Source organism: Charadrius vociferus, unplaced genomic scaffold (assembly GCF_000708025.1).
Source record: "Charadrius vociferus isolate BGI_N301 unplaced genomic scaffold, ASM70802v2 scaffold262, whole genome shotgun sequence".
Classification (NCBI taxonomy): domain Eukaryota; kingdom Metazoa; phylum Chordata; class Aves; order Charadriiformes; family Charadriidae; genus Charadrius; species Charadrius vociferus.
Genome location: NW_009647218.1, coordinates 1,398,864 through 1,413,109, shown reverse-complemented (window position 1 = coordinate 1,413,109; position 14,246 = coordinate 1,398,864). Strand labels below are relative to the sequence as shown.

Below are 14,246 nucleotides of genomic sequence, written 5' to 3'. Positions count from 1 at the left end.
TCAAATGCTGAGCTGAGGCACCGAATGTATCTCAGAAATGCAGCATGGAGTTCAAGCAGCAGTTGCAAGTCTTAGCAAAGCTTGGCCACAGGGTTTTATGGGATCTTGTACTGCTAGTTTCTGACACTTGTTTTGAACCAGATGTGCTAGGAATTTCAGCTTTAAAGGATTTCCTCTGAAACTTTCTCAAATGGTCTCTTTTTTGTTGTTTCAATCCTAAATGGTTTGAAGCTACAGATGTACAAAGGAAGCTGTATGTCACCCCCCACCTAACTTCTAATTAAAACATTTTTTTTAAAAAAATTACATTTCATCTAACACGTGCTTCTGAGTGTCCTTTCCTTCAAGAAACTAAAAAACAGGTTTATTTGAAGGGGCTGCATGTGGATTATCAGCCCTGTTAGGTGTGCCCTAGATAATATTGTCTGTATGTGAAAAACATGCTCATGCTGTTTGAAGCAAGTATATATTTCCCACAGTAGAAACGCTCTTTTTCTGGGGTTAGTATTGGGATGGGGATAGGTAGGTATTCTGAAAGTCGTTCCGTAAGCTTAAGGTAGTAGCCAAAAATGCATTCCTATTTTTTAGGAAGCAGTGCTGCTCAGTTTTTCTTTTTTAATAAAGAGGATATTATAATTAACTGTAGTATGGTGTGCATTTGTCTCAGTCAATACGTCCTTAGAAAGGATACCATTTGAGAATATATTCAAATTATGTATTTTTACCCCAATCCCTTACACTCCTTTTGTGTCTCCTGACAACTTTTACAAGTACTGTCACTTTCCTTTCTCCTTCTAATGCATGACAGTTCACATGTAGGGGAGAAACTAACTGCTTACATACAAATACATAAAAATCTATTTATTTTTTTTTGTCTGGAAGTCAGTTAGTTGCTGGTCAGGTGTGACCAGTCACACCCTTCCATGCAAGTGATATTTTTGGGATATGTTTTCTTAAAAATGTTCCGTTGAATGCTTTGAACTTGTTCATCACTTTCACTCCAGTTGGGCAATATGATGGCAGTCTTCAGATACAAGGTTCCTTTGAGTCCCTTTGAAAGTCAGCAGCTGAGTGGAGAAGAGCTGCTGATGGCTGAAAAGGGTATAATGTAACTGCAGCAGAGGCTGCAGAGCCTGTGTTATTGGAAGCTGATGTAAATGCCACAGGAAAAACTTTAGTCAGAGTTCATGTGTCATGATCATCTTTAAGGTACAAATTCATGGGTCAACTGAACTTTGCTAGTTCTCCACATTACTGAACTGAACTTCCAGAAAATCTTTTAATTACATAATACTCTTGAGTTGTGCAGATTAAGAAAAGCAATAGAATTCTATAAGCTGTTTTTAAAGAAATACTGTTGAAAGATTTTTCAAAAAATTCTGATCTCTGCCATTTTCTGTCTGTTTTTCTTCTGATTTAGAAAACTCTATGTGATGTCATTCTTATGGTTCAAGAAAGAAAGATCCCAGCTCACCGTGTTGTGCTTGCTTCAGCCAGTCACTTTTTTAACTTGATGTTTACTAGTAAGTCTTTTCAAAATTGTTTGATTATAAGCTTTTGTGATGATATCCTGTTAGACTTGTGGCTGACAGGCTGTTTATTTCATGAAAGTGATTAATTTCAGGGATAAGTATGTGAAGATTTCCTCATTTTGTGTCCTTCTTCCATTCATCTCAGTTCACCCTTCCCCTCGTTTTCCCTTTAACTCTCTTTTGATCCAGTGTTACTTCCTATGTAAGCTCTCTTCTTAGTTGGGGCCCATACACTGCATTAGAGTTGGTCTCCCTCCCTTAATCTGAAAATTGGGCGTTTTTACTCCCATGACAGAATTTGTCTGCTGCATTGCTTCCCATCATTAGGCACTTCCACATATAAACCAAGCTTTCAGAAGTGTAAACATTCTTGCATTTATGCTATCTTTACAAATTTCATTATGTAGTATCTGTCTTACTTTTGTATGCCCTGCCCGTGAATTGTAAAATTACCGTGCTATAAAACACACATTAAAGTTGAGTAGAAGTGAAACGACGGTGCCTTGCAATGGTCAGCCTGTAAGCGTCTGTGGGCAAACTTACAGTGCCGTGTCTGGATGTGGGGAGCTCAGAGCTGTCTCCATTGTTATCAGCTTGAATGTGGAAATAGCTTTTGACAGTGCAGCGTGTGCTTCGTGGTTTTGGTAATGCTAGCTTAGCAGTCTGCACTGCAGTCTATGACCTTGTCTATTTCATGCAGTTTATCATAATTTACATAATACAAGCATACACACGCACCAGTTATATTGTTTGTCTCACTGCCTCCTTTCTTTCCTGACTTGCATGAGTAATCCTGGGAAAACAGCAATCAACCGTGTGCAGTTTTTAGCAGGTTCCCACTTTGTGTAATCACTTTATTTTCTACTGTTTGCCAAACGTACAATAACTAGAGTGGCTTATTGATGTAGTTTGTCTCTTAATCTATTTGCAGCAAATATGCTTGAATCAAAGTCCTTTGAAGTGGAGCTAAAAGATGCAGAACCTGACATTATTGAACAGCTCGTGGAGTTTGCTTATACGGCAAGGTAGTTTTGTTATTTAAAGCTGATGCTTTTTCTAGGAAGTCTGCCAATTGTAAATAATAAAATCTTAAAATAATGCATTTATGATTCATAAGTTTTGTTACCATTACAATTCTTTACTTTGTTTAAAGCCTGATGTGACTAGACCTCCTATCCTTCTTCCCTTTTTCCTTTTTATTTAATCAGTAGGAAGCCTGACACACTAAAGAAAGCGTTTAGTTGTCTCCAGAAAGCAATTCAAAGCACTTCAAGCTCTTGACTTCAGTGTTGAAGTCAAATGATATTTCCCATTGTTCTGAAATTCCAGCTCTTATAGATACCAGTAGGGTTTCTCTTTATGGCCATGGTAGCTATTGCACAGAACCATTTCCAGGAGTTATACCTTCATCTCAGGACAGGCATAGTGGGAACTGTTCTGTGAACAGCATTTCCCTTCTGTCTCAGGTTGTCCATGCATTCTTTTTTTTTTTCTTTTTTTTTTTTAAAGAGCTTGTGCAGATGACTAGGATTGTAAACAGTGCTTCTTAATCAGTTATCATGACCAATGGATCGCAGGCCTTTCATCTTTGTACTAATGGGATTAACTCTCCTTAGAAAGGCTTTCTCCTTTCTTTGAGAGGAATCTTGTATACTCCATCAGTGGTGAGAGACGGTCAGTGTCAGCACCAGAGCTGTATGGCTGCCTCCCCTGGTGTCCAAGCCCTTGTCTGTGGGCTTTGTACCTTCTCTTGAAGCACTGCCAAAACAGTTGTTCTGCTTGTGCACTCTGAGCAAATCAGCCAGAGCAGTCTTGACAATGAGTTTAGACAGATTTTGCTGATGCCTCTTTGGAAGTAGGAGACTGCCAGAACAAAAGTTCTGTTAATTTTCTGTTTTGTGGAGGTGGCTAATCACACAAGTCAGAGCAATAGCATGGTACTGCAGAGGGCCTGTGTTAAAGTTTTATTCTTCAGAATCCAGAACTGTTTACTCTTTACCCTTCCTCAGTAAAGTAGAGCAAATGAAAGCAATTTGGAAAGATCATGGAGGGAGGTGGTGTCTTCAGACTGTATGTGAAAGATTCTTGGGCAAATAACAGGGAAATAATTTTCCCATTGATGCATTGATGTGGATGAGTGTAAGTTGCTTTTTTTTTAATACATCAAAGTAGGTAATTTTAGTGATGCTAATTTTATGCCTTTTGTTTTGCAGAATCTCAGTTAACAGCAATAATGTCCAGTCTTTACTAGATGCAGCAAACCAATATCAAATTGAACCTGTGAAAAAAATGTGTGTGGACTTCTTAAAAGAACAAGTTGATGCTTCCAATTGTCTTGGTAAGAGAAACGCAGACTTCAATTTACTGTTTATTTTTTAACTTTGCTGTTCCTGAAAAATAGATAGTATTGTCTAAAAGACAGTAATACTTGGCTAAATCCAGGCATGTGAAAATAATTTTGCTCTGAATCTGAAGTGTTGTCCCTTCCCATAGACAAAACAATCTGGTAGTTGTCTTGCCAGTATCAGGTTCCACTGACTGTGCTGGGTTTCATCCCAGCTTGGCAGCACCCTGGAGCTTCTTGTTTTTAGAGAACCTCAGCTGTTTAGTAAGGTGGAGCTTTCAGTTGTTATGGTACTTGGAGACAGAATTTGACAGAGTTGTAATTTCTACAAAATTAGTGTATCTTCTAAAAGTATGAACAGGATAAATTTAGCTTACTTTTGGTTTTGGTTGCTCTTCATTTTGACTGAAATCCGTGGACTTCATTTGGGCAGGTCTGATATTTAGTATGTTCTGTAGCCCTAATGTGAGCTCAGTGTTACAGGAAAGGTAAACAACAAGTAGAACTAAATGCCTTTTCATGCTTAAGGTTTGGTGCACTTTATTTAATCAGATATTAAAGATAAACTTGTTTATAGGGTTTCTTATCGATGTTTGTCATGTAATTCTCCTAGAAACATCTCAATCATGTTATAGATGTTTATAATATCAATAGAAATGTTTGCAGAGTATCTGAATTATAATGATTCGACTGACACTTTGATGCAGTACAGCTGTGGCTCTGAAACAACTGCCTGAAGAAAGACATTATTTTCTAAGGAAGATGCCACTTACGCTTGCTTTGAGGGATGTTCAGTCCTCTGTGATTTTTGTTAACTAGAGAATTAATTATGGTCTCTAACACTTTTATACTTTGTTGCTAATCTATAGCAAAAAGAGAGATAAAGATTAAATCAAATTTTCCTCAAGGCATTGTTTACAAGTTGAAGTGTGTTCTGTGCAGACTTATAGGCAAGTCCACAGTTAATTTATTATTTTTTTTTAAAGAATGTATTTGAAAGAAACCGTGGCTTGTTTTGAATCTCTTAAAATCCAACCTCCTGACAAAGTTTCATCTTTCTAGTTTGCATTGTACTACTTAGAGGAGCTTAGGCTAGTTGCAGCCCATTGGTTGGTGAATTGCTTCTACCCCACTTGCCATCTCCTCTACAGAAGGAGGAGGAAGGCTTAGCATGATGAGCAACAGTTGCTGCTGAAAAGCTGTATGCTTACCTGTTTCTAATGGGAAGGTTGGAAACAGCGCTTCTCAGGAGCAGTCGCTATTTATACCTTTATGCCAACCTCCCCTTGCAGCAGCATCAACTTGACTTTTTTTGTATTGGTCTGCAGCAGGCTCTGCTACTTGTATGGAAAAGTCCCAATTCGCTGTGACTCTTGAGGGACATTTGGCTTGGTTGGCGATTGCTGCTGCATAAGCAAGTCGGGGAGGTTATAAAATCTAGATCCAGTTTCTCAAGCTGTTCTGGTTAGAGTTTCTTTTTGTGATACAGCTCAGACCTGGTTAAGGTGCTGTTATCTGCTTCGTAACGGGGAAAGAAACAGTGAGGAGATAGTGCTGAAGATACAGTTAATACAGCAAGTGCTTGCAGGTCTGACTGTCCAATTATTTCGGTGGGGATAGGGATCAGCAGCTTGTGCTTATTTTAGTTTGTCTTGAGTTGTGGGTGAGTTAAGACAGCATGTGTTTTAGAGGAAAAAGAAAAAAGCATGGTAATAAATATTAAATTGGGGTTACATGTAGCACTGAAATTACAGTAATTTTATTGTATTTTAATATATTAAAGGTAATTGCAGTTCAAGTTTGGAAGGGTTTTTTCTTAATTTTTCCTTCATAGGTATAAGTGTGTTAGCAGAATGCCTAGACTGTCCAGAACTGAAAGCCACTGCAGATGACTTTATCCATCAGCATTTCACTGAAGTTTACAAGACAGATGAGTTTCTTCAGCTTGATGTTAAGCGTGTGACACACCTCTTGAACCAAGATACGTTGACGGTGAGGGCAGAAGACCAGGTGAGATCCCTGTTTCATACCAGCTAAGAGCATTGAACTTCACTATCTTTTTCTGATCCAGAACTGTTTTAAAGTATCTCACTTCTGATATTCCTATGGAATATGATGCACATAGCGCTTGCTAAATTGTAGAATAAAAGGTGCATCCTAGCGTGGTCAAAACCAAATATTAATGAATATCTGCATTTCAAGTGTAGTTATTTTATGTGGTGTTACAGCAAACAAGGAAGGAAGAAGTCATAAACAGAATAAGCAAAACAGTTTCCTTCATCGAGATAGCTATAAGGCTTCTGATTCCATAGTACCTGAGCTGAATTAAGCTTGATGTATTATAGCTGTTGTTCCTACATTGGGGTTCATGTGCTGTTGGTGAAAGTGAACTCCTTTAAAGCGCTAAGCAAACTGCACCTTAATGGCTGCACGTCTCTACCTGAGTTATGGTCTCCTCTCATTTGAGAGAGGAGTTGCTTCTGATGAAAACATGCATACACAAGTTAAGCTTGGAACTGAGGGACTTGGAAGCAAGATGAACAAAACACTGAAAGCTAGATACATTGACAGTGATGGATTGATGGAAGGCCCTTATTTAGGGAGTGGACACAAAAATGTTCAGGTGGCTCAAAGGAGCCTGAAGTTTCACTCAAAAGTTGTAACCTGTGGTAGAAATTACATTCACAGCTGTCCCCTTTGGAAAGCTTGATTCAGCTTACAGCATAGCCCTGAATGCTTCACCAGCTTGTTCTTCTTGCTGCAAGCAAACAGGAAAAGTATAGATGTGTCTGCACTGCGGTCCAAAGAGGTGATTGCAGAATGGTTGTAGCTGCTGGGTACTTCTTGTAGCTTCTCAGTCAAATCTATTGAAAGCACACTGAAATCTTGCCTTTCTAGCTATGCTGTTCTGGTGCTTGAACTAGGTAATTTAAGTTTGTTTGGGTATGTCATCATGAGTTGACCTTTGAAGTGCAACAGAGGGATCTCATAGTCAAGATGGTATGTGTATACACTTAGATAGAAATGGATGTTTTCCTGACTCTGAAGTTTAGCTTTCATAGAATTAATGCATTTTCTTCAGCATATCTCTTGCAGTAAAAAGCTTCAATGAAAGTAAGAATTACTAAGAGTGGGAGATAACGTCAGGTGACTAGAATATGATAGTTGGCTAGTTCTAAGTATAAATATGAGTTTGTAAATATGTCACAGTTCAGCGCTCTTGCCATGTGCTGGGCAGGTCACAGGGTAACATTCTCAAAGCTGGAAGTGGTGTTTAGCTTGCAGCCAAAATGACACTTTGGAATTTACATTCCTGAAGTTCTGTTGGTAAGGTAGGGATGGCATGCTTTAACTTGGCAGCAATGGCAGAAATCTCGTGTAGGCAGCATGGCATCATTAAAATTCCTTTAGGAACATGGCAGTGTGCAGTATGAAACTGCAGAAGTTTGCCAGTGATACGAAAGGAATCTTATTTCTCAGGAGTACTGCTAGAAAGTTGACATTATACTCTAACTTTTGTATTGGGGTAAAGCGTATATACATTTAGCAAAAAAAGGAAGGTAGCTTTAAAGGTAGCTTTAATTACTAGATTTCCTGTTTTTCCTGTATGCACGTAATGGTTCTGTTGATGAAGGGCTACAATATTCCTGTCCCAGTCATTCTGTTGAATTTCCTTAGCTGATGGAATTGACCCTTAAATACTTATTTTTTTCTTGCTTTACTCTCCCTTGCTCCCTAGTCATTTTGCAGGGTTATAGCTGACGTGGTTTAGCAGTCCTTCTGAATAACTCTAATTCTGCTATTATATATCCTTCCACATTGTATATCTCAGTCACTCACTGCTGATGACTGCGATCATTGGTTTCAGCTATAGGAGTAGGTACTGACTGTGCTATCACATGTAAGGACGTTAGTGCTGACTCTGAAGTGGCAGCACAGTAGATAAGCTTGCTATGTCTGAGAGCAGCATTGAAGTATCTTAGTACATAGTTAATACTGGATTTTCATTTTGTTCCTTCCTGACCCAGAGGACAATCATAAATAGAGCAGATTTTTCGGTTACCCTCCCTGTTTTGTCTTCCCTTGCCCCTAAGAAAACCCATTATCTTTTCCTGTAAAGAGCAGCTGGAGAGGAGGCTCTCTGAATGGTAAATTTGCAGCAGTCTGCAGCTAAAAAACTTTAATTTAAATGGTCCCCTAAGACATGACAATAGCAATATATATGGTTTGGTAACAGAAGCAGTTTGTCACCTCAGGAGACTGTATCAAGCAGAAGCTATTTCAACATTTCCAGGGAAGTATTACCTGTGTTTGTGACATGGAACTCGAAACAGATTAGTTTTAACCTGGTACAGGGTTTGTCCACATTAATGTGAATTGCAGACTCATGCTTCCCATTTGGAGAGAAAGAAAGAAAAAAAGGCTAAAAAGCAGTAGTAGTGTTGTGCGTTTTTTTGAAGTTTGTAGATGGGTTTTATTCTGTGCTTGTGCATTTCTTTTACTACATGTCTGAGCATTGTCTTTTCTGGTGTTTGGTTGGTTGTTTTGTTGTGGGGTGGGTTTGGGGTTTGTTTGGGGTTTGGGTTTTTTTGGGGAAGATGGCGATGGAACCTCACATACTAAACTGTTAGTATAAGTTAACCTCCAACAGGCAGAAGAATCAGTTTGGAGCATTGAGGTTTCGTTATTTGTCATACTGTGTGGTGATGTGCCTTATCCTTTTCTTTCCTTCCCTCTTGTTTAAGGTTTATGATGCAGCAGTCAGATGGCTGAAGTATGATGAGCCAAATCGCCAGCCGTACATGGTCGACATTCTTGCTAAAGTCCGATTTCCTCTTATATCAAAGAACTTCTTGAGTAAAACAGTTCAGGCTGAACCACTTATTCAGGATAACCCAGAATGCCTTAAAATGGTGATCAGTAAGTTGACCTCTAGCTAAAATCTTTAATGTTCTGTATAATTAAAAAAAAAAAACACCACTGTGGAATTTTTGAAAATTGTTTGCTTTAAAATGCTGTGACAACATTTTCACGTTAAATTCCTGTGACTGTGTTCCATCTAGGATGCTGTGTTTAGTTGAAGTTGGATTAGCAGATTATCACGTAAATAAAACCCATCTTATGTAACAGAGTGTGACTTTCATTTCTTTTCTCCTAGCAAATGACATGAACTCCATGATGAGTAACGGAATGGAGATTTTGTCAATGAGTCGTTAGGGTAATTGGAAGTGTCAGTGTGCCTTTGGGACAGGCTAGTAACTTCAATATTGTTCATGTTCATATGTGAATTAATAAAGAAATGTTTTACCTAAAAATTTTGAATATTACAAAGCTTCCCTAAGCAAATTAGAATGTTCAGCATTTGTTGTGCTCTTTTCACCTCTAAGATATGCCTATGTTCAGCCTACAGACAGTTGCATTCTCAAGGTGCAGATGAGATGGGGAACAAGCTTCACTTCTGGTTTTAGACACCATTTGTGAAATTTTACCATGTGAGAAAGAAAGGCCTAGATGTTGATAAATACTCTGGAAGGAAATCTTTTAATTTCGGTAGCGATTAACTAGTTGGCTTCATTTTAGTGTTGATCTAAAAAATGATATGCAACTATTTTCCATCAGTCAATGAGCAAGAGTTAAATTAACCTATATGTTAGTAAGTGTTTGCTGACCATCGGCATCTCAGTCATACTTGTGTGACATGGAGTCAGGTGCATTGTCTAAGAAATAAGGATTTCTGCTTGGCTGATTGTAGTGGCTTGTAATGTCACTGGTATTTTTGCATTCTTTCAAATGTTTCTTAGGAGAATGCTTATTTTTTTTATACCAATTGTAACTAATATTTTGCATTGTCAAGCTAAGAACAAAAGTGAGGGTTTTTTCATGAGGTACTAGAGATTCCTTCCTTATTAATCAGAAATTGGGGGGTGAGGAGTCAGGCATGGTTGATTCCTCATTGCATTCAAGTCCCTTCTTTCAATGTTAGTATTGTCTTCTTTAGGCTCCCAGTTCTGCCATTCCTTTTCTTTGGGTTTGTTTCCTTCTGCCTGTTTCAATGCGACAAATTTAGGTGCTTGTTAATAATGGCTAAATGAGCCGACCAATAAATTGCTATACAACGTGAGTCCATATCCATGTCCTGTTTTCACATGGAGCAGGCAATTTGAAGTGGGATGTAAATCTGGATGTGTGCTCCCATCCTCATGCGCTGTTGTGCATTCTTCGCTTTTAAATCAAAGCTGTATAGTGTAATGTAGAAACTTGGTTTCCCCCTTTTTCCCTCCCCTCTTCCCCCGCTATCACTGCCTCTGAAACATCCCTTTCCATGTATGAGCTACACTGTTTCTGCAAGAGTTGTTGTCTTCCTTCCAGGTGGGATGCGATATCATCTACTCTCTCCAGAAGACAGAGAAGAGTTAGTGGAAGGTACGCGGCCAAGAAGAAAAAAACATGATTATCGCATTGCTTTGTTTGGAGGCTCACAGCCCCAGTCCTGCAGATATTTTAATCCAAAGGTAATCGTTACCTCAGAATGCATTAAGATTCACTGTTTGTAATCTTGTGTGTTCTATTTGCTGATGATATTAACTAAGACATAATGATCTACAAAACGGTATTAGGAAGGATGTATTCTCTGCTTCTTGGGTATACAGTTGGAAGAGTACGGTTAATTAGGTATTTTCAAATCTGTGTATCTAGATGTAATATTTCATTTTGAATAGAATTATTATGTGTTTGTTTATTGGCAGTATTAGATACGGAGTTCTGATAAATCCATCTGAGTTGAGAATTGATTGGTATGTGCATCCCACAGCTGGAAATAAATGAAAAGTCACTGAAACATCAAGCAATTAGTTAGGAATATATGAAAGTCCGTATGCATGTGCATGAACGTATCCATTCAGAAAATAACTCAAAGCAATTTTTTTTTTTAGCACAAGTTAAATTATTGGCTCGTATGCTCATGTAGAACCCAATTTTAGACTGCAAGGTAGTTTTTCAGTGCATTTACTATAAATATGCAACCACTTCTAAATCCCAATGTTTTACAACTTTGTTAAGAGTATATAAGGAGAATTGGGAGGCAAGTACTATGTAAATAGAAGAGTGAGTTTCTACAACAAAAAATTTAGAGATGGCCGATTTAGAACAAGCAAGCTTTGCCTGAAATTTGTTTCCATGTTTCCTTAATAAAATCAAGCCACAGGAATGGTGTATATTTCAGCTATGCAGACTAGATGGTCTAGAAACATCAGCTGCATGCAGAAGGATTACCCCATACTCTGTTTTACCTGGCAAGCACATGCAGTAATACAGAAAAAAAGTTACTATGTAAGCATCAGGGCTCTCTAAGTTATGAGATCACATACATGTAATATTTTGTTGCAAAAATTCTGGGTACTCTAACTCAGCATATTAAATGCTTATTATACTTTCAAACAATTTTGACTATAAAGTTTGCACAGATAACACACAATGTGAGCCCTGTCAAATCTCATTCAGAATGAATGAGCTGTGGGGATGTGTTTTGAACTCATCAGCCACATTCCTTTACGTAAGATAAAATTGAAGCTGCCTTCTTTGAGCATCACTCAAGTCTGGAGGGAAAAAAAAAAAACCCCAAACCCTGCCAGCTTTGCTGACTTAGTTTGAGAGACATTTAATACATATTTTTAATAGGAATTACAAATTCCTAAATAATGACCACCTTTTTCCTTTATACACATACTCAAGTAAGATAAGCAGTACTCCAGCTGGGGGTGAGGAGGTGAGGGAACAGAGCAGGTAATTCTTTCCTTTCCAAAGTCTGAGCCGAGGAAATCTTTGATTAAGGCATTCATCCTTTTCAAGCAGTTACTTGGTTTTGGCGTTTTAACAACTTGTCATTCACCCAGTATGCTCTGACCTTTCTTCTATTAGAAGAAAAACAGACCAAAGTTTTTCTCTTAATCTCCAGTTACTTATATTGGAACAAAGCTAATTTTAGTCAGGGTGGAAACTAGATTTGAGACTTTTTGTGCTAGTCATTAATTGGCAGCGGTGGTATCAGCATAATGTGCATGCGGTCTCTTTACCAACCTAACAGATAGGTTAAATATCGTAAGTGCCTAATGTCAATGGTGGACAGAACTCAAAAGATGAGGGTTGTTGCTTCATTGCTCTTTATAAACTAATACAAGCCTCCTTGCCCCCAGTTATCACCTTGTCTTTTCTGAAAACTTAATCTTGGTTGAAAAATAATAATCTCAGTGCATGCTGAGTGGCAGTGACAGGCAAAGACGATTAAAGGAAAATTATGTATGTAGTTAGGTGATCTGCAGTCAGACCTAAACTATAATGTTATGAAGAAATCTGTTTTGTGGACAAAAAGTCATATCTATGTAGGTCTACATAAAGCATAGGATAAAATAGCTTATTTTTTTCATAGACTGTCCAGGCGTAACACCAAAAAAGAATTGAGTTTGGAAGAAATTTTGCAGAACAGCCTCTTGATCAAGCTTTATGGCCTTGCATGTGGACTAGGGGAGGGGGGTGCAGGGAAGGAAAAGAAAAAGTGGGTAATTGGAGATCTTGATTCTAACAAGCATGTCTTCCTTGAACGTTTTCCTAGTGCTTGTATGCTTTCTTGGATGTTCTTAGCTAGCCTGTCGTGTCTTGTTGAATAGCTTTTACTTACTTCATTTCCAACTCTAAGCTATTTAAAGGTCCTTTTCTGGATGTTTTGCTTGAGTATCTGAGTTTGATCTTTAACTGTGACAGTAGCTTCTTAAATGCAACAAACCAAGGATCCATAACCCCCGTTGAATTAGCATCATGCTCATGCAAAATAAGTGTGAGATGTAAGGCTCCGATGCTGCAAAGACCATGTCACATTTAAGTCTCTTTAATTAGTATCATCAAAAGATTATGGAGTGTCACAGAACAGAGAATTAAGGTTGTGTGTGTACTTTTGCAAGGTTAGGACCTTGGGAAAGAATTGAAATTTTGTTTGTGAACTGATTGGGTAGTGACCTAGTCCTTCACTTGTGATTTTAATGACATTCAATAATTTAATTAAATTCTTAGATGTCAGCTAAAGGAACAGTTCAAACAAAGGTTATGTTTTTCTTGACAATACTTTCTCAGTTGTAAATGATAGAAATTTCAATAATTCTAACACTATAAAACTAGTACAAGAAATTTTAATTTTCACTGATTGCTTTGCACGCAAAATTACTCTCTAATGTTGATCTTCATTTCCTTGTTGTCAAAAAGGGCTCTTTAAATAAGAATGGATTGGATATTGTGTGTTGTTTGTTGAGACTGTTAGTAGTATTACTTTGTCTATATTTGTTGTCTTTGCATTGTAACTGATATTCCTATTGATGCATGTACTTCATCAAGAAAGGAAAATGATGCAACAGGACAGATGCAGATGGGCATAACACTTGTGGAGCAATCTGGCACTATTTTGAGTAGAGATGTTTGTTTTCAGAATACTGCTAGAAATCCTAGATGTCCTATTAATGGTGGTGGGAAGCATTTTCTTGTTGAATTTTTTACATTATATTTTTAGAAAGCTGCTGCTTTTTTTGTTTTCCCAAGTTGGAAATAAAATACTTTTTGTTTTATGAATTCTTGATAGAAGTGTATATCGGACTTTAGGGGATTTTGAGGCAGTAATATGCTTATTCTTTTGAAATTGCTGTCTCTAGTGACTGGAAATGGCTGGAAGTTTTATCTTTTTAACAGTGCAAAATCCAGCAACAGCAAGTAAAAAGTAACAGATGCCTGGCAATGGTATTTCTTGATGATTAAGCGAACCAGCATACCTGTTATGAGGAGACAGAGCTGTAGCCAGTAAGTTATTAGTGGGGAAGTTGTCCATATTGGGCATGTCTGCAGTTTTCCCTGACAAACTTGGAAGAGGAGGTATCAACTGAAAACAAGGGAAAAGTCCTAAACAAAAGGAGTAACTTTTTCACATGGCCCATAATTACACATGCCATTCTTGTCACAGGGTCTTGTGGCTGCTAGGAGTTCACGTAGTTTTAATAAGTGATTAAATATATTCACGAAAGAGAAAAAAGCCTTTCCAAACCATTAAATACAAAGGTATAGCTCCTGCCTCTGGTGCCCTGCATTGTAAGTTGTTGAAAAAGGTCAGCAGGTAAAGTGTCACCATATATCTGTCTTGATCTTTCTTCCCCTACTCAGCGCCCCAGAAATGAGGCTTGCCACTGCCCAGGGCTGTGTGGATCTTGACTGTGGCATAAAGCAACTCTTCCGCATAAGTCTTAAATGTGTAAAATGCATAAATTGAAATCAGTTTTATGTGGTACAGACACACTGAAGAGCATTACAAGAGAATGATCTTAATCATCTCCTGCTGA

General features: G+C 38.0%; 1 protein-coding gene across 1 annotated transcript in view; it reads left to right on the top strand.

Moving 5' to 3' along the window:
- The first annotated feature begins 1,399 nt into the window (after positions 1–1,399).
- KLHL7 (kelch-like family member 7) overlaps positions 1,400–14,246 on the top strand; it is a 20,083-nt gene continuing 7,236 nt past the window's right edge. The window contains exons 1-6 of the mRNA XM_009879549.1: positions 1,400–1,523; positions 2,464–2,557; positions 3,746–3,870; positions 5,711–5,886; positions 8,622–8,796; positions 10,246–10,388. Of these exons, the coding sequence (XP_009877851.1) occupies positions 1,445–1,523; positions 2,464–2,557; positions 3,746–3,870; positions 5,711–5,886; positions 8,622–8,796; positions 10,246–10,388 (792 nt within the window). The 5' untranslated portion in view covers positions 1,400–1,444. The remainder of the gene's footprint in view (positions 1,524–2,463; positions 2,558–3,745; positions 3,871–5,710; positions 5,887–8,621; positions 8,797–10,245; positions 10,389–14,246) is intronic.